Below are 26511 nucleotides of genomic sequence, written 5' to 3' on the forward strand. Positions count from 1 at the left end.
GGTTCCTCAGGACTCGCTAACACATGAGCCACGCTCCACCCTACTCTGCAGGCAGGGCAATGGTGACGGTGCCACTGTTGCGGTGTGCTCGGGGTGCAGGACCCTCTGGAAGGACGGGCCAGGTGTGCGCACACACACTGCCGCTGGGCTCTGCGCCCACGCCAACCTGCTGCTCCGGTCACAGAAAAAGCCTTTTAGGAGCTGCTGGCAGGACACCGCTCGGGGAAACGCAGGAGCCGGAGGTGCTGCTGGCTGGGGACCGCACAAGCCTCTGCTTTACCGCGTGCAGATGCAGCACGTGACATGCCGCTGCAAGAACCTTCTCACATCAACCCCAGCTGTACATTTGCCAAGGAAGCGTTCAGGAAAAGCCTGTCCAGGAAGTACCAGTGTCTACAGGGCTGGGAAGCTCCATCTTTTCAGAGAAATGTTGCCAATAAAGCACCGCCTCGGTGCTAACAGCTCCGCGATGGGCACGGGCTGTAACACTCAGCTGCCTGGGTGCGACAGAGCAGCAAAGTGAAGAGACTTACCTGCTGAGAGGTGACCTGTTCCTCAAAGCTGGTGAGCAGCCCATACAAGTAACACCTTCCTGAAGGTCTGTATGACCCAGGACCAAACAGTCACATCCAAAACTACCCGGGAACAGAACTACATTTCCTTGGTCACCTCCCTGATTTTCTTGAAGACCGTACCATTTATCACTCGGTTTTCAAAGTTCCCCAACTCAACCCATCATCTGCTCACCTGATGATGACAGCAGCGTGGAGGAGACCAGGTAAGATGAGGAAGGGTTAACCTCCCAGTGCCTGCCTTGGGATTCCTGAAGGCCCTATTATCCCGAATTATTTTTCATAATTACTGCCACACACGTAGACTACATCAAGAGTGAATCTTCACTTTGATAATTTGTGCTGTGAAATCTCACTTTGGGATCTACTTTTATCTCACACCAAACACCTGCAGGTCGTAAAAGGCAAAAAGGAAAAGAAAACGCCTCAAATCCCGGCCAGGTTTTCAAGTGTCAGAGAACACTAAATTAATGCTAAATTCTAACCGACACAGTAAAGAGCCCCCCACCCTCTTCTTAAATTAGCTAAACAAAAGGACTGAGACTTTAACATATAATTAAGGCACAAGGAGGTAAAGCTGTAGCTGTTAAGTAAGGGGATGCGGATTTTTCAGAAGTTAAGACGTGTCCTAAAAACAGGGAGGTAGAAGGCTTTGTGTTTAAGCAAAAGGACCGGGAGTCAAAGTCCCTGCGGACCTCTCTGGGCTTTGCCGCAGCCTTCTGGTAAAATGCAAAGCCAGGTAATTACGCTTCGCTCTGCTCCTGTTTCTCCACACCCAAAATGGATGCCTCGCTCCCTTGCCGCACACAGAGACAAGAACTCTCTTTAATTAACCTTTGTAAAGCCTCTGCGATCCTTGGATGAAAAAGGCTTCGTACCTTAGGAACATGTTTGCACACATTCACAAGGCAAAACCTCTAGCGCAAAGCCGGAGCCGAACTGCAGCGCGTTACTTCTTTCTGCAGCTCGTCAGAGGCCTTGAAGCTCATCCTTGCCCATACTTTCCATTCCAATCTGGTCCTTTAGAAGAGGGATTTTGTCTACGAAACTCGGGGAATGTCTGGATTATAATCTCTCTCCTGTCAAATTAGCTAGGAAACGGTAATTTTCCTCGGGGGACGCTGGTGCCCATGGAGCGCACATTTAAAATTTATCACTTCAGTTAATGAAATATCATCCCAGCCAGTTGCTGTAAGCACCTCTGGATGTCAAACTGCCAGGGGCGGATAAATGGCCTGTTGAATCCTACTAGATTCTAATAAACAGCTTTTAGGTAGGAACTCGTGTCCAATTTATAAATGTTAAAGAACAGCTTGTGTTTCAATCCCATCCAGGTGCTTTACAATCCTGGCACAACCCCTGACCACAAGGCTGTGCGTTTCACATTAGCATGCTCGACTCATCTCACAGACGTAGGTATAGTCATACACAGATCATCCAGATGTAGGGAGAGACCTCTTGTCTGGGATTAGGAAAAGCATTAAAATAAGGCAGAGAGTGCCCGCTGCTTATGCCCCACGTCCCCTCCGCGCTCCCCCGTCCCTCCAGCCCTCTCACATACTTGCTCTTGGGCAGGATTTCAAAGCAACAGACCAAACTCAGCCCTGATGCAAATAGGTGCCAAACTCCTCCACTGCCTTACAGAAGAGGCGCAGCTTAAACGCTTCTGTGCTACGGGGCAGCGCCATGAGAAAGAGAGAGAGAGAGACAGAGAGGAGGAGGAGGAGGCTGGCGAAGCCGCCGGGCTGCAAAGAGCCGCCCGCATTACCGCTGTGTTTCGCTGCCCGCCTGCTGCGTTGATGAGATGCACAAGCAGCATCCCGAGCAGTTTCTCCCAGGCTCGGGGACGGTAGCGCAGGACTGCGGGGATGTGGTTTACATCGCAGGGAGGGCGGCTAAGTCATTCTTTGGAGTGGGCACAGTCTGTGTGGTCCCCGCTCTCCCTTCTGCTGGAAAAGTACAGTGCGTTCGCCGGGCGCGCAGGAACCGATATTACCCGGCACAAACCCGCGTGCATCCCAATGAGGGGGGAGGGGCTGACGGACACACCGCTCTGTAAATACTTCTTTATTAAGACATAAATATAAAGCTGAACAGGAAAGGAGCAATGACAGGGTAAACCGTGCCAGTGCTGATCTGTATGGATGATCTTACGATGCTCAAACATCTGGTTCTGCTGCTGGCTTCCATAAAATCATCTTTAAAACCTACTCGGGTTATATCTCCATCAGCTGTTCGGTGCCCACAATGACTTCATTAACATGTTTGGCTGAAAAGAGAGAGGGAGGAAAAGAGGAATTGAGTTTTGCAGCACTGCTTCAGACCTTGCGTTTTTCAAATCTGCAACTTTAAAACAAATGAGAAAAGCAGATTCTGGGGAACTCGAACACGGATTCGCTGCCTTTCTTTGGACTCCAGCATCTCTCCCGACAGTATCCCCCCCACACGGCAAAAGCCTAAACAACTGACTAAACATCAGGAGGTTTCTCTAACGAGAGTTTTCACATGTATGTGTCACTACTAAACAAGAGAGGCTCGACGGAAGTCACAGCTGCTGCTGACAGGTGTACACCTAGGTTGAGGCAAAGAACCGTTGACATCCCACATGGAGATCTGACATAAAATTAAAGATCAGTAATCTACCCTGGCCCTAAAGTGTGCTGTGTGCCCTCAAACTGCACGGAGGTTGGGGAAGAGAGGGGCTGTTGAGCATCAAGGGGCCATTACCGAAAAAGCAGGAGACCCTCTCAGCAAGCCCAACTCAACCCTGGCACCTTACAACAAAGGGCTTTTTTTTTTTTTTTTATTTAAACCTGAATTCTCCTTCTTGGATTAAAAAAAAAAATCTAAATAGAGCCTCTCCAAAAGTATCCGCATGAAGCAAGGTCTCTGAGCACAGTTATCATCTCTGAGGGTCACTGTGGACAGCCCACCTCAGACTCCTGCGCAGCAAATTTGCTGGAAGGGCAATTTCCACAAGGTCACTCCTTTGCCTGTTCCCAGGAGCTCTGCACAGCCCCAGTGGACACATTAACGTGCCAGTCCCTGCCCCAGCACTGTTAATGCACTGTACTGAAAGAGCCGTCCCTTTAAAATGCAAAAGCAGCTTGTCAGGGACGGACTGCAAATAAGGGATCTAAAGCCAAAATAATAAAAACACGCAACTGAAAGCGCAGTGCCTAAAAACCCCAAGCATGTGGCCTCAGAGCGTGACACAAAGCCCAAAGCCGGTGTGCTCAAAGTGGGTGTCCTCGGGATGCCGTGGGGGGGAGGCGGTGAATCTAAATTGCTCTCTGGGAGCTGGACACCTATTCAGGTGGAGCTCAGGTGGTTTCACCCATGCCCCCAGGCTCTCCATCTCCCTCTCTGCACATTAGGAATAACAGTCAGCTCTGGAGCCTGGGATAAAGCATCAAGGCCTGTGAGGTGGTGGGAAACACTGATGGAGGCTGTGCTGTCTCCCACACCGTACACAGCAGAAAAGGTGGATAGCCGAGGATGATGGAAATAACAAGTTGTGGTTTATTTACCCACCTAAAACTCCTCCCCCTCAGGGGAGTGGATTTTGCAAGACTGCTGCAAAACAACAAACATGCCACCTTTGGCTAAATGAGGAAATTCCTGGCAAACCCCAAGCTGGACGGGCCAACACGATGCTTCTCCTGGTTTAAAATTCAAGACATTACCTTTGCACCGTGCAAACCACTGCTCCAGAAAAGGTTTGATCAAAAATTTGCTCTATAAACTTCAAGGTGTTTTGGACTCTGGCAAGATAATTTCCCATTACAACCCCGACCCCACAATCGTATGGATCCTACTGTCTCCTCAGCCTGGGGGACAGAGTTGGGTTAGCCTCATGATCGCCTTTCAGAGACCCTTGGTGAAGGCAAAAATAAGGAGATTGAGGAGCTGCTTCTCACCTTCAGCAGCAGGTCGAGTCATTTAGTTCTTCGATCAGGGCATTTAGTGACAAACTGGTAATTAATCCTGGAGCCTCATGCTAACATCTTGGAGCTTAAAGTTGGAACGTGGAGCCCGATCTCCAGCACTTTGGGCAGGATGAGCAGAGGTGGATGCAGTGCTCAGGAAAATGAGGGACTGACTGTACAAGTGCCAGGTGCAAGTGTGATGTAGGTAGCACCACACAACCTCTCCAGCACAGCTCTGCCAATAGCCCCAAGTCCAGCCTTCAGTGCCTCTCTCCTCCCGTCCTGGACCCCACACAGCTTTGCCAAGGTACCTCAAATCCAACCTGCAGCACTTCTTGCTATAACATTCCTCACCCCCAACAACTTTCCCAATATATCTCAAACAGGCCCTGTAGCAACTCCTGTGACTCCATTCCTGAACCTCCTCCAAGCAGACTACCTATCATGTTGATTTCTGTGATGTGAATAAGACCCTGGCTACCATCCAGCGAGAGTAATTACGTTATGCCTCTGCAGATTAAACATGCCTTCATCTAGGCTTATAAAGAGCCATGTCAATTTATGGTTCTATATATAGGTTATCTGTAGCAATGCTTTTTAACAAGGAACTTCTTGCTTCATTTCAGAGAGCATCCTGCACTATCCTAAATGTGCAGAGCTGGGATGGGTCCTGTCACATACTTTGTTGCAAAGGTGGTACCAACTATTTCTATTTTGCACTGACATGCTTGTAGCTGCCTTATGATATCTTGCATTTTACACCCAATGAGTTCGAAATGCTTTTTGAGAGCGGGCAAATAGGACCGCTCCCATTTTATAGATGGGGAAACTGAGGCAGCAGTGAATTTAGGGACTTTAAGGAGCTAAAGCCACACAGGAAATCGGAGCATGCATTCCCTCATCTTCCATCCCCCTGCCTGTTTTGTCTCCTCCTTGATCCATGCTGCCCGGTATGTCACTGCTACCTAAGACACCCGCGTGAAATCACCAAACTCATTTCTCCTTGTACAGACTAAAAGAAAACACATGAACGTGCCTGCCTCAAATCTCCGAGAAAGTTTTTAAGCGATAAAGGGAATGGTTTTGCTAGAAACAAAGCCCGATTCCGCACCCCCAGGGGATGCGATAGGCAGATAAGGATTCACCCCGCTTCCCTCTTCCCTTCCCAAAGCCCTCCTTGCAGAGGGAAGGGAATTCAGACTCCACAGTGTGTGCCAGAGAGCCGAGCTGTGGATAGCGTTTCATTATCAGCCGTGGCTGCCAGTTGCCAGTGGCTCTGGCTGGTACCAGCAAGCTCAGCTCATGCAGAAACTCTGCCTGAAACTCTGGGGGAGGAGGGTGAAGTACCTCACATGCTTAGCTGTTCAGCTCCCTTCTCCTTCCCAGCTCCCCATTAGGGATTTCTTACCAGGCTGCCTTTTATCTGACACTGGCAGGGTTACAGATGCATTCAGCCCACAGAGAAAGAAGAAGGATTAGAGAAAGGACTTTCAGAAAGTCTTAGAATTGGACTCTGCAACCTTAAATCATGTTCAACTGGATCTTCTCAGATTGGGAGCATCTGGTGCTAAGCAAATCCAGAGCTGATCAACACATTCAACCTCCTGATTAGCACTTTGCTTCAACTTGCTGACGCAGCCCAGCCTGAAGTCAGCCTGGGTGCTTGAACCAGCGTCCGCGGAGATTTTACGGAGTGTAAATCAAAAACCTGTCACTCGTTATATATGCGTTCCTGCTTTGGAAGACATTTGTTTACACATAGTGTACACTAGCCCCTTAAAAACATACGCACAAGGCAAGGAGAGCTAGAGAGCTGGGGAGCAGTGCAGCTTTTGGTGCTTGGCTAAAAACAAATTGTAATGCAAATAAACAGAGGGGAGGAAATGACTGCGCAGCCCAGCACAAACCCCCCCAGCAGGCCGGGGGCCGGGGACCCAGCGCTCCCCAGCCTTCCTGGCAGGTTCCTGCCAAGCTGCTTACAGAAAGGGGATGCCGGAGCATTCCTTTAAAAGCCATGTGAAAGCATCTCCTTGTTGTTTGCTCAATTAGCCCCAGACAGATTGCTGCTGCTGCTGCTGGTGGCAACGCTGGGTTGTAAAGGAGGAGGGGAAGGAGGGGAAAGAGAGGGGGAAAAAAAAAGAGAGAGAGGGAAAAAAAAAAAGGTTAGGGCCTAGGCCCAGGACCACCACGAAGTTCCAGCCCTCAGGGGCTCCAGAAAACGTTCAGTTTACTCACTCAATTACATACACTGTTTTATAAACCCTTTAAAATAAAATAGAAAACAGTCCCTGGCACAGAATTACTGCTCTATTATACAGCAGTGATGAAAGCCACTGCTGTGTATTTGCTCTCTTTAAAGCAAGAGATAGTTTAACTTAAAAAACTAGGCAGGGGGGAGGGGTGGCTGTAGAAACGCATGCACGAAAACACGCTGTGGGTGGTTCCTACCACATTCACCCAGGACAGAAAGGATCAGAGAGTGGGAGAGAAGAGCAACTTGTCTCTGCAGTGATGGTTGGCCCTGGAAAAGCAGCCAGGTTGGGGAGGGGAGAGGAACTGAAGGGGCTTAAGGGGATGGGAAGCAGCTGAAGCTTGACTTTGGGAGGCTGGAGGGTGTTTTAAATTACATGTAGAGATAAAGAAGGGAAGCAGGTGATGGGGGCTGATTTGTTTGTGTTTACAGAGCAGTGGGGCTTTCCAGTCAAGGCCTGCTCTCTCCCCAGCCACGCTTTACTTACACGATCGCTGGAGATCAGGGGTGACCGCGCTGTGGCCCCAAAGGCCGGGAGTGTCTCACAGATTTCTCCCAAGCGCCGTGTCAGGCCCATTGCGTAGCTGTCAGCTGAGCCCGCAGGTCTCCAGGAGTGATGCTCTCCATGATCTGGGTGCCTCAGCTGCTCCCAGGGATGGGATTTGCAAGTCACTCCAGCGGCATTGGGAATGGGGCTGGTGGTAGCTTCAAGCAGATCAGCTCTGGCCCACAGCTGTGGCCTCCAGCCCAGAAGGGGTGGGCAGTGGAGATCTCACTCCTGGCTCACACCCACCCTGAGCAACAGTGCCAGTGCTCACCTGGTTCAGCTGAGGCTTTTCTTATAGTTCAACCAGTATTAACTTAATTGCCCTCAAACCCATCTGGGGAATAGATGTGTCTTGGGAGTATAAAGGTAAAAGCAACATTGAATTCAGTGCCTGAAGAGAGATGAATTCACTGTGGCTTGGAGCAGATGGATGGGGAGAGTAAAGGAACTGGAAAGAGGTGTATGGGAAAGTCATCAGTCAGGATCTTAGGAGGAAGGTTAGTTAAGGGAAAAGGAGACCAAGAGCTGGGGATGTGTCTAAGATAGCAAGCTCCTTGGGGAGGGCGACATACTTGGAGTCCTAGTATTGGGGCAAAGTCATAGCAAAGTGTTTTAAGAATGGGACTGGATTTGTACCGATCAATGTGCTCCCACGGGGTATCCCCACCTCACTGCAAATGCGAGCAGGGATTGCAGAAACGTCAGTCCGAAGGACTCTGTCCACACTTCTGCTAAGGTGGCAGACATACCATTTGCCTGGACGCTGCTGCCCGCTGTGCTGGATGCAAGTAGAGGTCCCTTTCCTTTCTCAGCATCCATTGGGGTGTTCTTCCTGGCTCTTTTATGTGGCTGAGCTCTAGCAGAGCACAAGCGGTTATTTTCTCTGCGTGGAGCATGTAAAAATATTTCCACAAGGTTACGAACTGCTGCCTTACGGGTAGACTTCACAATCAGCATGCTGCGAATGTGGCAGCTCGCTTAACTCGCTCACTCAGGAAGCCTAAACTTCCCCAGCCAGGAATGACAGTGTGTGCAAGTGTGACAGTCCCCAGCGGCAGAGAGGAGGACAAAGTGTCGCTGGGTGGATATTCTAGGGAAATTTTATGCCACTGCTAAGGCCAGAACTCGTAAACCATTTTTATACGACTTGGAAAAGAGGCTTATTAGGATCAGTTAGAAATGTAGTCACTGCATAGTCACTGAAGCAAAAATGACAACTATTTAAAAGATGCTTATTTTAACTGCCAACTAATATCTTTGTTAGGGACACTCAATAGTTAAACTACTTCAGGGAACAAATCATACGGTCCTCTCAGTTTTGCTATGAATTTACACCATTCCTACATCATCTCCAGCTCATCTTGCACCCTCAGTGCACAATATACGTGTGCACTGTTTAGTCTGTGTCTGTTCTTCTTGAGCTTTCATAACTCCCATCTGCACTGCAGCATGCTTTCTGATCCCGACCTTGTGTCGTGCTAAGTGTTTTCAGTTCCTGAAGACTTCACCAGGAGGTACTCAGCATCTTGCAAGAGCAGATGCTCGCCTCTACTTGAATGCAGTGAGAGCATCAGAAAGTCCCTCCGTTCCTTCCTGTCCCTATCATGCTAAATCTTGGCTGGGGCAAAGCATCCTCACAAGCAGTCACCCATTCATATGTGGAAGCTTCATAAACTGTACCTACCTTCAGAGGATGACATTAGAGAAAAATGTGCTCTTTGGCCCTCATTAAAATAAAACAATCTTACTCTGTTTCATTGAGAAGTCCTAAAACTCTAAGCTTGGAACAGGACTTGGAAAATGATCGGAAACAGGAGCCAGTCCTTACTGGATATGTGCCTTTTTCTGTTCTTGTGAGAAACCACACAGTTTTGGCTACGTGATAAGCCTCTGGAAAAAAAAAAATATCTCAGTTTGCACACGTTCTCAGGAGGGCAGCTAAAAGCTCCAGAGACTTTGTCTGCAGTGAGCACTCTCGACCATGGAAGTGCAGGAGGAAGGCAGGGCTTCCCCCACACTTGTATCCCTGCTCTATGGACCCGTGCAGCACTCGGCACACAACTGCTTCCTTCTTGTGCCCAGATTGATCCTGCCTGGGCACGATGGTGGTACGTAAGGGGATGCAGTTTGACTCAAAGCAGTCGGGGGGTGAGTGCCAGATGAGAAATGGAGCATGGCACTGTTAGGCAAGGGGACTGGAAATAGCAGCTATGGTCAGAGCAGAGGAGGAGTCAGGTGGGTGTCTGGGAATAACCAAGTAAGAGAGAAAAACAAGAATCTCCACGGGAGAAACACTAGAGGAAAACCAAAGAGAAGGCTGGGAATGGGATGAGACTGGTCCTGGGACAAAGTTGTAGCAAGGAGCTGTAAACCACGAGTCAGGATCAGGTAGGACACAGGTGATGTGGCTGGGGCCCAATGGCTGATGCTGGGGGCAGGAGCAGTAACCACAGCCTTCTCCCCTCCAGCACCAGGAGTGGATCTCAGGGCTGCTGACACCCACAGGCATCCGTGAAACCTCCTGGCAAAGAGTTTCTCTTGTCCCATTCCAGATTCAACTCCGCTTAAGGAAGATGATCCACTACTGTCAGTTCCCACCAGCTGAAGCAGCAGAAGCTGTACAATGGAGTTCAAGTTTCTGACACTGCTAATGATCCATGCAAGGGCCAGCATGATCCCATAAAATAATACTGGGGCTTTTTTTAGTGGACTGAACTCTCCCTCCCAACATTTGCAAAGAAAATGTTAAGGCTAAAATGTCAAGACTCTAATAGCTAGGAAATGCCACATGTAACATGCAGCTTCAGCACTTAAGCTGGCCAGTCCAAAAGAATGGGCAGATGATCAGAACCTCCCTGTCTCTCAGGTCTCTATAAAATAGGAGGAAAAAACCAACTATGTTCATACCAAGGAGGTAAAAACGAGGTTGTTAACAGTTGTGAAGCATTAAGATGACAACTGTTGCAGAAAGGCCATAGAACAGAGAAATCTTGTCACTTGCACAGTGTACAGCAATTAAGGTTTCAGACAAAAACTGAAAAAAGATAGGAAAATGAGGAATATGGAAAACGCCTCCATTCAGCAAGCACTACTCATTCTGGGTGTTGACTGTGTCAGAGCACCAAGGAATATAAAAATATACAGTGGCATAAAAACTGTACAGAAACAAGCACACTGAAGTCTTAATCTGGTCACAGAGATAATGCTACTACAAAGTAAGTACCAGGATACCAAGCTAAGATTACATCAGCATCCTGGCTGCCGGTATTCTTTCCCCTTTTTGAACATATGCTTTGTGGCAACAACACTGCTGTAATGCAGTTTTCGGCTGTGCAATGACTCAAGCTGATCCCAAACGACATTGGCTCCTTAATATCCAATGCACATAAAACATCCCTGCCCCAACGACAACAGAGATGAAGGCAAGGGATGAGGTGGTGAATTTTATGTCAGTTTTGCTAGTTCTATCCTATGTGTGTGTCTTTGCCATCTCTGTTCTTGGTGTTGCTTTGAAGAAAAGTTAGGCTGCTTCACTGTATATGCCTCTTCCTGACTAACATATACCAGATGTATAAAGCACTCCCTGCTGAATCTGGCCCAGAGACTCTTTTGGGACCTGTACTCACTGACTCTAGGGCTCATCTGACTCCTCGACTGGCCCATCACCAGCACTCCCTCTCTCTGGTCCTACTTCAATGAGTGCATGCTGCTTTTGAGCTCCTCTTTAAAAATAGGTTCATCAAAAAGGCTGGGGCATGATCCTAATAACTGTCTTCAAAACAGTGATTGAATGCTCTGTGCAATTAAGTTCTTTCAGAACTGCTGCCTACCATTTCCTATCCCTTTAATAATTACCTCCTTTTTCTTAGGTACCAACATGTTTTTCAAACTGCTACCTGCGTGAGGTAGCTTTCACAAAGCCCATCTGTTAATTCTCTGCTAGCAAATTCCTTAAATTAAAGTATCAAAGAGGAAGGAAAGTGGATGCTTCCTATGCATGGTAATAAAAGCAGTAGGAAGAGAATAGTATGGCTCCCAGGAGGCATGGCTTGCAACTCCAGAAGTTTAATAAAACTCCATACCTTGACTTTAACAGAGGCACTTAAAAGTACCATCTCTGGCCAGTGCTGTGATAGGGCTGAAGTCAATGCAGGACTGGGACGTCATTGCTGACAGCTACCTGCCCCCTCCTGTGTCTCTAACTTTCTTTTCAGTTTGAAAGTACTAGGCTGCATCTGATCTACCCCACTAACCAGTGTTGGAGTGTTCCCTCTGTTTAGGTGCCCAGAGCTTTGCCAAGCCCATTATTAAGTGATGAGGTCTCCCACCATGTCCCCAGGGAGATTATCCCACAGCCTACCAGACCACATCGTTAGGAAAATGTTCCAGATAGCCAGCCTAAATTGTGTTTAATTCAATCCCATTACTCCCAGCTGTACCATTTGGACCACCCTAAACATGCCCATATTATTCCGCAGAAGGAAAAGGATGAGAGCTGGTTTGAGTTACGTTTGCCTATCATTTGTGGTGGCTGTTCTCCTGCCATCCTCGTTGCATGGGACTGGAGTTCATTTTATGAAAGGAGGTCAGTGCACCACTGGCTCAAAGAGCTCTTGCACCCTGAGCCGCCTGGGCAGTGGCAGCCAGGACTCACGGCAGAGCAGGGAGCACACAGCCAGTTCTGCTGCAAAGTCAACTGTGGGATTTGCGTGGGGCTGTGGAGGATGATGCAGGGATATTTCTACCTTTGATGAATCCTGGCTGATGCTTTGGAATAAGGAACTGATGTATTTTTATTTTTTTAATATTTCTGGGAAGGTGCATGCAGCTTTGCTGAGAGGTTTCTAGCATGTAACTCCCAGACTAGGGTCAACAGCCAGCTGCTACCGCTTACGTCTGCTGAAGTGTGATCAGCTTGCAACAAAAGGTGGCTCCAACCCAAGAGAACTAGATTTCTTTCTAACCTGGCCGTGGAGGCTCGAGTTTGAAGAAGGAAAAGTTACCAAACAGAACAACACAGCCAAAGTCTTGATGAAAGGGCGAATATGGAAACAGACTTACAGGGCCACACCAAAAGCTTGGCACAAGATACAGGAAGTCTTGGGCAGGGGAAAGGAAGTCATGGCATGCTTTCACAGCAAAAAAAGAGAGGGCCCAGTTTACTATAGGACCAGCCAAGGTCAGAAGAGACATGTTGGGCTGGAAAGACTCCACAGTTCAGGAAATAAGTCATGAACTTCGCAGACAGATCCCAGACCACCGAGGAGAACCTGACCCCCAGCCCAAAGAAATTCCAGAATGGTTAGGAAACTGAGGCAGGGAAATGAACTGAGGCTTTATTGTTTTTTTCTTGCTCAGCATAATGGTTTATTCATAATCTACCTGAATGTATCTTTGCTAACGTCAATCATACGTTTCTGAACAGTTTAACTAGAGGACCCACAGACTCATTAAGAAGTGGGTTTAAGCTTTGGAGAGGTGAGCAGTAGACTCTACAACAATAGGTAAATGAATCCCGGGTTACAGCTCCGTTACTCTCCCTGCAAACACATCTAACAGACCCTGAAAAATGCTCAGATATGGATGACAAGGACAATCAAGAAGGATGAACGGTGTCCATACTAAAATCAACCAGACTAGGATCTGCACCCTGGAAGAGACTACTGAAGCAGATGTGAGTGAGGTCAAAGGGTGATATTTCTGTCTGAAATAATCTACTAAAGAAATAAAACACATTCCTATTTCCCAAAATATTAGCTAAATCTGCACCCCATCTCCTCGTAGTTCATGATGCACATTAACAACCAAACGTGACTTGACTCAGCTCTCTTAGTGATTATGCAGATGTGTAGATGTGGCACTTAGGGACATGGTTTAGTGGTGGACTTGGCAGTGTTACGTTTACAGTTGGACTCGGTGATCTTAAAGGTATTTTCCAACCTAAATGATTCAATGATCCTATGATTCTATGCTCAGGGGAGGACACCAATGGAGCATCATGAAAAGGTTAAATCTTCAGTGCTGGGGGGGGCAATGAACCCCTCAAGGGCCACCGATTCAGACTGATGTGCTGTGCAAAGCCATGAGCAGGCACAGACTCTGCTAGACAGGGACCAATACCACAGCGCACAGAACACTCACTGGGTGTTCCCTACAGCATCCAAGACCTGCAGCTGCAAGATCAATACTTTCTTTTCACCAGTCTTTTTTACTTTCAGTTTCAATTTAAAGGAAAATTTGTCCTATGCATAGCTGACAATAGGTTATGCTATACTACGTTAAGTGCAAACCCTGCTCTGGGTCAGGACACTTACAGCTGGGAATCCACCCATAAAGACAAAGCAAGCAAACAAATCCTGATCTGAGTAACTTCACATGGAGCCTGCAAAGGAACTCACTTTTGTCCTCAGTCCACACCCTAGAGCGGGGATCTGCCAAAACCCCAACCATAAATATTCATTAAAAAGCCCTCTGCTTGGGATGCAGTCACTGCGACAGCCATTTCCTGCCCATTATCTCTTAGGGCAGGAAATCAACAGTTCCACTCAGGCGGTTACCACTGAGCCCGCACCACGCACACTTCCACTGGATGGCTTAACTTTGCCCAAATGAGGGCCACGTAGTCGTAACCTCTCTGAAGCCCCAAAATAGCATTTCATGGGAGTAATGCAGATCTGAACATAGTACTGAGCACAGCAGCTCCCTAGTATGATATTCCACCTCGAGCTTTTGCCCGGAGCAAGGTGAATGGGAGCATGCTGGCACTGTGGGTTGGTAGCACCTACAGAGACAAGGATGTCTGTTTAATCAATAATTTGACTGCATTGCCCCTGACGCTGACAAAGATCAGTAGGCAAAATAATGGCTCCTTCTGCTGAGGACAACTTCAGGCTCATCTAATTGTGGTCTCTGGGAAAAGACTGCCTCAGCACCCAATCTTGTTCCTTATAACAACAACAACAGAGCTTTTCTGCCAACTTCAGAGGAGCAAGTCCCCGAACTATTCTTACGCCAAGAAGCTGTACTTTCCATGAAAAACAAACCCTAATATTATAGGACACCACACTGTAGAACTGCCACTGTTTACTGGCACTTCATGAAGAAGCAGGAGTAAAATCTTGAGGAAGAAATTCTGAAAATGATTACAAATGCGCCATAAATACAGCTCCTCTACTTACCTTTAGCTTCCAGCTTCTGATCACTTCCAATCAAACAGTCTTTGATGTCTGCACCCTTCTCTATCACGGCGTTATGACAAATAACACTGCCCTGAAGACAGCACCTACAACATAAACACAAAGTAAAGCAAGAAAATAATTTAAAATGACAGGTACAAACCAAAGGTATCCACTGGAATATCTAACGAGCCTGTGACATGATCCTGTAAGTAGGTTCAGTTCTGCTCTTTTCTCAAAAACTCCGCTATTCTTCTCCTGATCCTCACACTCAGTTGCTGGAAAAACTGAAATGCCAACTGTCAGAATGGGTTCGCAAAAACGGGTTTTCAGTCTTACCTCTTGCTAGAACAGCTTTCCTCTGCATTTCCTTAACAGAATGAATGCTGCCAGAGGATTTAATAGACAGGACATTGGCCTGGGACTTGGGACCTGGATCAAGTCTTGTATTTTCCACAGACAGTCTGGGTAACTGTGGGGGTGGCTTCACTGCTCAGGTCCCCAGTTAAAAAGAGGAGCAGCAGCCCAGTCCTTCCCTGCAAATTTTGCTGAAAATTTTCATATGTTCCAGCTTGCCAGGCACTAAGAAAGGGTGGCGAGAAGGGGCACATCAATACTTCAGCTGGTTGGCTTTGTTCATGTTACATTCAAGCACCCAAACATGATGACTCTGCAGTACGAAACGCATGAAACTCACACTGGACCTGGTCTACCTGCCTTGGATATCTTCACATTTACATAGCTTTTGAGCCACAAAGTCTGAAATGCTACACTGGATGGAACTTTAGCAAAAGTCACCTTCTTCCCAAATGTATTTGAATCTGTGATAACCAGCTTTCAAATCTGCTGATCTGATTGTCCAGGTAGGAAAGAAGGTCAGAGCCCAAGTGCTGGCTTCTTCTCTGCTGAGAGATGCTGAGTGAGTTACTGCATTGGTCTGAGCCCCTCCATGCGTAGAATAGAAGTTGTGAATTTTTACTGGTATCTGTGATGTGTCCTGAAACGCTGTTCACTCAGCATCATGAGTAGTGTTAAATGGGATTCAATGTAACTTCTTTCAAAGCTACAAAGAAAAAACATAGCTGGGATGCAAACGATTTGTTTCCTTATTTTCACATGTGCAAAAATAGGTAGAAGTCAAAGGACCTATCTAAGAAGCGTCTAAAAACACTAAGTCTAACACACATCAAAACCAGCTGATTGGGAGGAAGGTATAAGCGAGCTATATAACCCCAGAGAGATGCAGGTAATCTGCTACCCCATATTAATCCTACTGTGAACCATGGCATCTCATATCTTCTCCCCAGTATTTCTGCTCATGTTAATTACAAAAATTGCGGATATTCTTGCTATCCTCAGTCGAACAGCTGATCTCTGTCTGAAGTTTTTAGCATGGCGAGTTCCATAGCTTAATGACCTGCAGCCATTCCCCACCTTGGTCACAGATGTCACCATTACTCATTGCACTAGTGAAACACAGCTGCACCGCACCACCAGGCCGGCTTGTGGACAGAATTGTTACCCTGGAGTCAGAACTGACAGCGTAAGAGGGGTTTTGGTATCAGATCAAAGCCCTGAGCCTCAATTCTGTATTGAATGGAGAGCTAGCTGGCTGTGGTCCTCAGGAGAAGAGAGAAAGATCAATGCTCGCTCCAGGCCGCCGATCCTAAAACTAATTCCTAGTATTTTCCTGCTCACACATCATTATTATCTAGTATACAGAATTTGCCATTAAACATATTACAATTCTGTTGCTTGTGTGAGTCAGAGCAGAAACCATCTGCCCCACAAAACCAGCATTAGTTCTGCAGGAGTAAAAGCAATAAACCCGGACCTCAGCCGCAGTGGTTAGCAGTTACGACCCCCCTTGAACAAACTGTCCCCTCTGAACAATTATTCTTTTAACTCGCTTAACCCCCCCCTCCTCTGACCTATAAGGAGGCAATATGAGCAATTATGCTTCAAGTAACCAGCTCAGGTTGCCTGGGCAAGGTTTTTACTAACATGTTAATAAGATAAAAAGCGGCAAAGATACACAGCAGACCCCCGCCTGCCTTTGCTCTCACACTGTCACGATCTGCTTCCTTTCCAATAGCTTCGTGTGGCTGTGCAGTGGCTGAGGCCATCGTCTTGCGCAACAGCGGTCGCGGAGAGCGAGAGCAACTCTGCGTTTGCAGCCGGGCTCGGGAATGAATCGGTGGAGAACTGCCCACCGCTGCCATCCTGACTTGGCTTTCAACAGGACTAGCGAAGGCGACGGGAGAGGTTGCTCACTTCCCACTGAAATGGCTCCCATCCAAAACGCACACTCCAGAATACCTCCTCCTCCATCACTTCGAGCCAGTCAGATGAGAGCTTTCCCCTGCAAACATTTAGGTTCCCACCATCTATCACTTCTCCCGAGCACGACAGCAGCCATGAGTACATTACACCTCTCGGCATTATCCTCACGCAGGAGGATATTCCCCAACAGAGAGGGGATTTAAGCTGTCGGTCTGGAGTTCAGGCTGGAGAATACTGCATGTGTGTTCAGAGCCTACTTGGGGATAGTTTTTCAACTCCTGGAGAAAGAATAGCATTGTAACCAAGAAACTGCTGATGACATTAACATCAAAGATAAGGGGGGTTCCTGCCAAACCATTTGTCGGGAGGGACAGGCCAGGGAACCGAGATGAACTTGTCTGTGCCAGGTGCTCGCAAACCAACCCTTCCCCGGTGCCAGGGTAAAACAAAACCCAAGAACTCCGCCACCCCGGGAGTTTCTTAAAACTTACAAACCCAACCAACTGCAGAAGTTTTAAAACCATACTCAACGCTCAGATTACCCCAATCACACAAACCAGCAGCGAATCCGGCTTTTATTGCTCAAGTGGAACAAAACTTCAAGAGATAAAAACACAATTTGTGGGTGTTCCCTTCACCCGCTGACAGATGTAACACAGCCATTTTGAAACCACTTGTAAATGCCTTTTTTTTTTAAAAAAAGAAGTGTGTTATAAAGCCTGCCAAGAGAAGTATTTTGTGTGTTTATTTAATTTTTACTATTTTTTTAAGTTGAAGAGTAAGGAATAAACTTGTATTCTCTTACAGGGTAAATATCACATCTCCGGGCACTCTGCTGTATTCTCCTTGGCTAAACAGCCGCCGCGGTTCCTGCCTTGCTTAACAATTAGGTGCTATTAGTCCTCAAAGGTGCTCCGACAGCATCCAGCTTCATCGACCCTGATGTGTGCGCGCATACGCGCACATTTGATGTACTGCTTTATAATGCAAACCATATTTATTTTTTTCCCCGAAAATGTAGTATATTTTTAAACTTTTCAGCACGGTGAAAACGGATATCTTCTGACCTTAAAATCCAGAGAGCATGTTCAAACCCACAAGAGGAACTAATTTGGGGCATTTGATTTATGGCTGAAATTTCAATTTGGATTTGTTTTAAGTGTAATCACAAACTGAAAGTCTGGCAGCTGGGTGTTTTTCAGAAAATAAATAAAAATATTCAGTGTGTGTCTGCATTCTAGAGAGAGCATTTTACAAGCCCAGTCCTGTAATGGGAACAGATGTAGCTAAGACATTAATTTGTTATACAGGTACAACGTGCAAATGGAAGCATATGAGAGAGAGTGTGTGTGTACGTCTGTGCCTGTGCACGTGTGCGTGCGTGTATGTTATGCGCCTGTATCTGAGAGACAGAGAGGCTGACTTTGGGGTGGTTTTTTTTTTGAAAGTGAGAGAACAAGAGCAAAAGGAGTAGTGGCCAAGGAGGCATGGGGGGATTACAAGGATTTAGGTCTTTAAACTGCAGACCACCTAACAAGATCACTCTGAAATGCCACTAATTTCAGTTAAGGCCACAGACCTCCCTTCCTCTGCCCTCCCTCTCTCTCCCATTGTAAACAACTAATCCCAGCAGAAAACAACAGAGAGCAAAATGTACACACATTCTGCAACATTCCAGGTCCTTCTTTATCTTTTATTTATTTTTCTAAAAGGTCAGTGTATGTATGGAGGGAGGGGGGAGGGGAAGAAAGCCAAAAAACCTCAAGTCCATCTCTTGTGTGGGCTTGAAGGAAGCTGGGAGAAAGCAAAGTCCAAGAGCATACAATATGGAGCTTTTATAGCACAGCAATTCCTGGACTCGGCTTACTTTCCCCTCCCTCTATTTGTGGCAAAGTCACATAGCTTTAAACCAAAGGACAGGGTGGTCGATTACATCTGAAAGAAATGTAAAGAATCGAGAAAGAATTCCATCTCTTGTCGAAATTATAAATAAGGAAGTATTAGTCCCAGAGACAGGCTGATTTACGCAGCCCTGGAACTGCTGACTTTCAGCCCGAGTATCAGTCTATAAATCAAACTCTTAAATCAAGTGTGTCAATTGCTGCAGCACTGCAATACTTAGGAAAAGCAAGGCACCTACCACTGAAAGCAGGAAGACTGCCAGGGGACTGAGGTGCCGTACCCTTCTTAATTTTCTGAAGTGTAAATCTGAGATCAAACATCCTTTGGGGGAACGGGAAATCAAAATACGCAGTGCTCAGCACACCGGGAGCAGGCTGCAGGAGTCCAAGACACAACCCCCTAATTACAGGCTACCCACTGATTATTTAGGACTCTGTGATTAAAGTGATGAATGCTCCTGGGAGAAAGGGGCTTAAGTAACTGAGGTCAAGACCTCAACTGCAGCTCTCGCCCTAGTTATGCAAGCTTAGGAAGGTATGAATGTCACAGGTTTGCCTTACAGCAAATCTCCTGAAATGCCAATGGAAGTTATCCAGGTCTGCTAGTTTAATCCAATTGTGCCAAAACCCCGACATAATCTCTGTTGGGCAGCAAAGCAAATGAGGTGTCTAAAATGCAATGCTTAAAACTATACACTCACGAGGAAGAAAGAGCCTGGAGCACAAAGCTTAGGACAGCCTGTTGGTACTGCTCCGCCATGCCAAGAAGACGGGTCTCTTGTTCCTCCAGATGAGCTATGAAACGGAGAGACTGATTCAGGAGTTAAAAGCAAAGGATGACATGCCTCGGCAGCTACTTTGCTGACTGAGGGGTAACAGCTGTGGATTCCCCTGGGAGCAACATCCCATTCTGCCCTGACCACGAAGATAACAGCCACAACAGGCACCTTAATAACACTGAGAGGTGGCAAGGAGGCAGGTAGAGCTCTAAAACCTACCAGCAGCCCCTCAAGCAATCAATCCCCCGTTAGCTAGTGAGCTGGTGGCCTCACGGGGGGGAGGCACAAAGACCGCGGGAGAAGAAGGAAGAGGCAAAAACACTGCTAGGAAACTTTAGAACCCAAAATGTTGCCTTCACGAACACACTTTACACACCAATAGATTCTTACACCAACACGCTTTTACACACTAACAAGCAAACTCAGGGCACAGCGAATCTCACGTTATACACTCAAGTAAATACCAAAGACTACAATAGATGCCAGCAGTATGTGCTATAATTTATAGATACATTTCAAAGCAAGCATTCTTAAGTGAATTTGGGCTTTGATCTCCTGTTTTGCCCCTTGGGGGTAACAAAAACATTCTACCAACCCCCCCTAAATTCTTCACCCGTCTCTGAGGGTGTTTTCACTAAGGAACTTGTTTCATGTCTCTTTTCTAGCCAAGCTCATCACTGTGGTATGGCTCCTTTACGCTTCTTCCCCACACCCTAAACATTTTGCATTACATATTGCATATACTTGCCAGCACTCGTATTTTCCAGTGAAAGTTCAACTGACCTTAAAGGATTGCCTCAAACCTACCTTAATGCGTTTTATTAAGTGAAACTTAGGCTGCCGGGGGAGGTCGCCTGGAAGGTTGTGCCTCACCTCTGAAACTTCAGTTAAATCCTGCTGATCTTGGAACAAAAAAATTGGTGGCCTTTTATGTAGCTGCAAGCTCGTTTTTGCACACTTCAGCGAAAGTATGCTGCACGGAGTTTTACACCAGGAAACCCTCACATGCAGGAAAACTGACCTCCCTCCTCTTTTGCAGAGTGGGAGGGCCACGTCCCGCATGATTTTACAGACACTCAGGTGATGCCTAGGAAAAGCTATCGATGTCTATGTTAAGGTAACAAAGCAGAAAAATTATATGTTCACTGTCATCTCTGGGTTTGCCTTACTTGCTCACGAGCTGGCACAGTCAGACTGAACAGGGTAGCTGGCACACACAGTAGAAAGACTTTCTCTGGGGTTTTTCAAGGGCAATTCTGGGTTGACAGCTGTAGCCCTCCATAGGTTAAATCATCTTCCATATCATATGGGCTAGATTGACAAGGAAAAGGATTTTCTAAACGTCACCCTTACAAATTAAGCCTGGTTTCTTAGAGCCAAGTTGAACTTGTTCAACCCCACAGTCCCCTTAGGAACGTACAGGCACGATTGTGGCACAATGTGAGAACTTCTTCCTTCACCATGCCCAGGTTGGAGAAGATTTTCAAGAGCACCAGAGACACTCACATCCAGATTCCCACCCAAACCCAACAGCAATCAGTTGCTTGTGAAAAATTTCCATACCCCTCTTCGATTAGACCCATGTGGTTAGCAGGAGGTAGAAGCTTATTTATAGCTCTGCGGTCAGACACAACTCCGGCCACCTGAAGAAGCAGATCAGCAGAATGAGAAAAGATGTTTTAAAATGACACTTTTCAGAGCTGATCCATGCCTTAAGTTCAACATTTGATGTACAAGATGTTTGGAAAATTGAGAAGAGCTCCCTGCACTATCAGGGAAACATCTGTATCTGAGATTAAAGAACAGGTGATTTATTTAAGACAGATTGATGTACCAGGAAGCTAGCCAGAAGGTTTCCTCTTCTTTGAGGAGCTGCTAGTAATAATGGCTCAGACATTCACAAGATAACAGGTACTATATGAGAAATATCCTAAATACATTAGATATCGCAGAATTTGACTTCAGTTGAAAGTAACTGCAAACTAGCCCTGCAAGTAGCTCAGCCGCTTTTTGCTCTCTGTTTTCCTAGTTTGCCCTCTCTTCCTCAATTTATCTTCCTGAAAGCAAACTCTGTCAGCCAGAGGTTGTCTCTATTCAGTACCTTCTACAGCATAAGCATTGAATTGAATAGTAGAATAAAAGTTATGGTCTCTGACCAAAAAATTTACAGTATGAAACCAGGAGGTGTGACAGAAAGGAGAGAATGTAATTGTTACATAATCAAGAGAAATAAGAGCCCTTTTTAGAGGCAAGGACTATACCTAGCTTTCTTCATATATTCATGTTTATCCATAGGCATGCTTTATCCATATATTTAAGCTGAGCATGTGCTTTTTCTGAATCAAGTTCCCACTTTTCATGTGCTTTCTGTGGTTATCTATTCTAAACTCGTTCTTCTTTCTAGGGCTAGCATGGGGCAGGGGGGCAACTGGGCGTGTGAGACAAAGTGACCAGAAGACAACAGCCATATTAAAAAACGGATAAAATACAAAATGTTTGGGAATCCCAGCATAAGCAAGCATTATTTCCAGCTTTGCAAGCTATGGTGCTGGAAACAACTTCATCTCCTTATTCTTTCTCATGAGGGAATGTGCTGTAAAATATATTTTACAATTTCAACAAATGTTGCCTTGGCAATAGGATCATTCCTTAGTACTGCCATTATCCAAGGGGAAAAAGACCACTTATGTGCTGAACCTCTATAAACGCTCAATTCCACCCTGGTTTTAATTAGAACTTTCTTCAAACCACTCACTGTTTCTACATCAGGTGCTGATTTGGCACTATTGAGGAAACAACCAATAAACTTCACAATCAATCCGCAGTTAGTAGTCAATCCAGCTCGGCTTGCTTGTTGTTTTCTTCCTTTATACATTTTCTCATAGAAAGTAGCAATAAATTGGAGACATGTGGTAAACTAGTGTAGCCTTTAACCAGTCACACGTGGTCTCTCTCCAGTCCCCTCACTGAGTAACGTTACAGCATCTGTGCCATCTACTTTCACACAAGTAGCCAGAACACCTATAATGACATATAACTTACTGTCTTCATACGACCAAACAAGGAAGATGCTAGTTTTGGCTGATGTAACATTTACAGTGCCAGTCCTTCCTCCACAAATCTGGGTACTTTAGTCCTTCATACAAATTTTTAATCCAGTCTATTCTTTCTGCCCAGGGATTCAGAACTCCCCAAGGTCCCCCACATCTCCCTGTGGGACTTGTCTAACTTTCCCTCTGTCCTCAATATTCACACCACCTCCCTGCAGTTTTCATAACCCGCAGCACTCAGCGTCACCTCCCTTCCAAGTTCCCTGATGCTGCAACGCTCTGCAGTTTGCTGCCATCATATGCAGCCTGACCTGAAACATATCTGCTTGTCTTTTTAATCCCTTCCCTTTCCAAAAGGTCACCTTATCAGTGTATCATATGGGGAATTTCACCAGTTCTCGTTGGGTAGTATGTTTTTATGTAGTTCCAAAACCATGCTATAAGCTTTACTGACACAACAAGGAGACATGGTTATTGTTCAATAGTTCCTGCCCCTGCACACACACGCAATAACCTAAATCCCATCTGCAATCCCAGTCTTACATTTCCTGACCTGAAACTGTCCACTGCATCAGGCTATCTGGCAAGCATCTGCTGCAAACTCCTTGCTGGAAGGAACCCCCTCCTTCTCCCACTGCTATTCATAGTTTGGGATGCAGCTTGAGGACTTTACAGGTGAGGAATCTTTTGAGACATCACATCAAAGTATATCCACACAACAGACACCAGGATAAAGACGTTGTTGTACAATTGAAGGGGAAACCTTGCAGAGTTCCACCCAGAGAAATGATAATGTCAGCAATGCAAATACCAAAGGAAGGCAGTACCTGCCCTTCAGAGCTTGCGATTCTACATCCCACAAATTACACCTGCGCTGGCAAGCCCCTGTCCCACATGAAGCGTCTTTGACCACTGACTGTAAAACACTCGGGATCAGAGGTGTGTGTCTATACATTAAAAATGGAAACAGTTAGGGAGACTAAGATGAACATCGGAACAGCTTTCCAACGTGGTCAATAGACCTCAAATTGTTCATGACTTTCAAAGAAGATTGCTATCTTTTAAAGTCAACAGCTGCTGAGTTCAGTTTAGTGGGTACTGCCTAAAATTCTCTGGCCTGTGCATCCTGGTTTCAGCTGGGATAGAGTTAAGTTTCTTCCTAGTAGTTGTTATAGTGCTGTGTTTTGGATTTAGTATGAGAATAATGTTGATAACACACTGATGTTTTAGTTGTTGCTAAGCAGTGCTCATATGGAGCCAAGGACTTTTCAGCTTCTCACGCCTTGCCAGCGAGGAGGCTGGAAGTGCACAAGAAGCTGGGAGGGAGCACAGCCAGGAGAGCTGACCCAAACTGCCCAAAGGGATATTCCATACCATATGACATCATACTCAGTATATAAACTGGGGGGAGCTGGCCGGGAGATCACTGCTCAGGGACGGGCTGGGCATTGGTCAGCACGTGGTAAGCAACTGCATTGTGCATCACTTGTTTTGTATACTCTTTTATCATTATTATTATTATTCTCTCTTTCTTTGCTATCCTATTAAAACTGTCTTTGTCCCAACCCATGAGGGTTTTTTCTCCGATTCTCTCCCCCATCCCACTGGGGGTGTGTGTAGGGGTGTGAGCGAGTGGCTGGGTGATGACTGGGGTTAAACCATGACACTGTGCCAGGCAGATGACCAGGCATTTCATTTATTTTTTCCATCATCCAAAACGAATCATTCTCAATGAGTAGTTTTACTGATAAAATTCTAGGTGAGACAGGTTGAGCTTCCTTGGTTACTCTGTGAAGATCTCGTTCTTCCCAGCTAGGGAGGTGACATCTTGATGCAAATCTTGAGCCATTTGCATCTTGCTCTCACCCCCTCTGATAATCACAACAGCTTATTTATGATTTCCATAAATACATCATTTGAAGCATACTGCTTTCTTGTATGTCCTTGAAAAAAAGAAAAGCAGCAAAATACTTCATTTCAGAGACTAAATCTGCCACAGAACCCCTATGGTACCGACTACCAGCTTTTCAACAAGACCATTTCAAAGCATGGCTTACTGTGGATTCAATATTTATCTGAGCTTTTCATGCTTGCCTCCTCGACTAACTTCTAAGTAGACCAAAGATATTTTTTTTTTTCCTCTACTCCAGTCCCATCTCTTGAATCTTTCCCAGGGAAACGTTCATTTTCCATGACCAAGGAGGAAGGACATGACAAAATGGCCAAGATCCCTTCAGTAAGTGTATACATTGAGACAGTTTTACTAACAAACAAGAGATTTCGAAATCTTTATCTGCAGAGATGGAATAAAGGAGTCAACATGCTTTTCCTGTTAGTATTATTTGTAATGCTCAGAGCACTTCGGCACAAGGTCCTGAATGACCAGAGCAATTAGACAATTCCTGCTGCCAGAAGCTAACAAACTAAGCAAAACTACAAGGCTGGTAAAAATATATCCGATGTTTGAAAAAAATCCCCAACAAACCAAAACAAAAGCCAAAACAGGAACCTGAAGCTGAGTTAATCCATCCACATCTAGGTCTCATTTCAAGGAAGCTACGTGTGCCTGACTATACCAAATGAACACAGTTATCATGCTCAAGTCAGCATAATTAGTTGTGAGATTGTCTGCAAGCCCCAACAGCAGTAATTTCTGTTCTATGAAGATATCAGGGTGGAGTTAATGTATCAGAGACATCACTTTTCATTTGCAAATGGCACAATCTGCCTACGTAACCAGCTTCAGTCAGTCTGCCAGTGTACAGACTGTTCCTCTGTCAGGGAGCGATAACGAGGGGACTCCTGCACCAAAGACAGAGAAGTCCAGGGACCCTGTTGTACTGCACCACCTCTAATGCAAACAGAACAAACAGTAGGGGCAGCCCCAAGATACTACCGAGACTGAGGACACGTACAGCTACTGCAGGAGCATTCAGATAGACAAAGTTTTCAAGTGACCTATAATTTCAGCTCGATTAGTAGATTTTCTCCAACTATGTAACTCAGTGCAGTCATTTGTTACTGAGCTCTGGGGAGCCGTCCAGAGGGAAACAAGAACCGTTTCCCTGCCGCAGCCTGTCACCTGGGCAGTCAGCATCTCTCAGCACTTGCGCTGTTGTATAAATTACATCCCTCCCAGATTGGTCAAGTATGTCCATCATTCAGCACATATGTAATCTTCGCTATTTTATTGTCTCATTGATGGAAGAATTAACTGCACAGTGGGAAACACATTAAGGAAGGACTACCAATTATTTTGCCGGCGTTACTAACTTCTTTAATCCCGTGTAATCTCTTTTAAGGGGGGATTCATATCTACTCTAATCACTTCACAGGAGATATATATAACGTAACAGAAGCCCTATACACCGGGGAAAGGAAAAAACCCAGCTACTGGTCCTCCAGAATATCAAACACACCAGCCATCGCTGGCCAATGGATCATAATTTGCAAACAGCACACAAAAGCACTGTCCAAGTGAACCTCAGTTCCTTGATCCATTCAGTTGGGAAGGTCATCATCATCTAGGTCATAACCTCTGTTTCTCCAGTAAGGAGCCAACCACAGCCTAACAATAGGAACCTAGTTTTGTTCTAAGCACCTTGTGGTGTTCCCATCTGCCCAGAAAGAATCTCTTTATTCATTTCAGAAGCTGGTATCAAATGTGGTGAGGCTATTCAAAACCTTTTTCTGGTTTGGAGATGTAATTTGTGGATCTTGAAGCCGCAGGAGCTATGGCATAGGATCCTCAATTCACATTACAGGAAAACCATCAAGAGATAAAACTTTTTAATCTTGTTTGTTTGTTTTTGATTTTTTTTTCTATATTGACATAGTGAACTGAAGCTGCTGATCACTTTTGCAGCTGAGATGAGGCAGAAAAAAAGCCAAAACGAAAGGTAAGATTCAACCCAGAAAAGCTAGATGTGATGTAAGCGGTAAAGGAATTTCCAAAGCAGTGCCATGTATAATCATAGCTCTTGATAAATGAACTTAGAATGCAGAGCAATTTTTGCATTTGGTT

The 26511-nt window shown here is 45.9% G+C and overlaps 1 protein-coding gene across 1 annotated transcript in view; it reads right to left on the reverse strand.

Moving 5' to 3' along the window:
• Window positions 1-2626: 2626 nt before the first annotated feature.
• The window catches only part of EIF2B3 (eukaryotic translation initiation factor 2B subunit gamma), a 103479-nt gene continuing 79594 nt past the window's right edge, over window positions 2627-26511 (reverse strand). Inside the window, exons 11-12 of the mRNA XM_082484403.1 lie at window positions 14478-14581; window positions 2627-2841 (exon numbers count right to left, since the gene is read on the reverse strand). Of these exons, the coding sequence (XP_082340529.1) occupies window positions 2789-2841; window positions 14478-14581 (157 nt within the window). The 3' untranslated portion in view covers window positions 2627-2788. The remainder of the gene's footprint in view (window positions 2842-14477; window positions 14582-26511) is intronic.

The sequence above is a fragment of the Vanellus vanellus genome (assembly GCF_965231255.1).
Source record: "Vanellus vanellus genome assembly, chromosome: 5".
Taxonomy (NCBI): Eukaryota; Metazoa; Chordata; class Aves; order Charadriiformes; family Charadriidae; genus Vanellus; species Vanellus vanellus.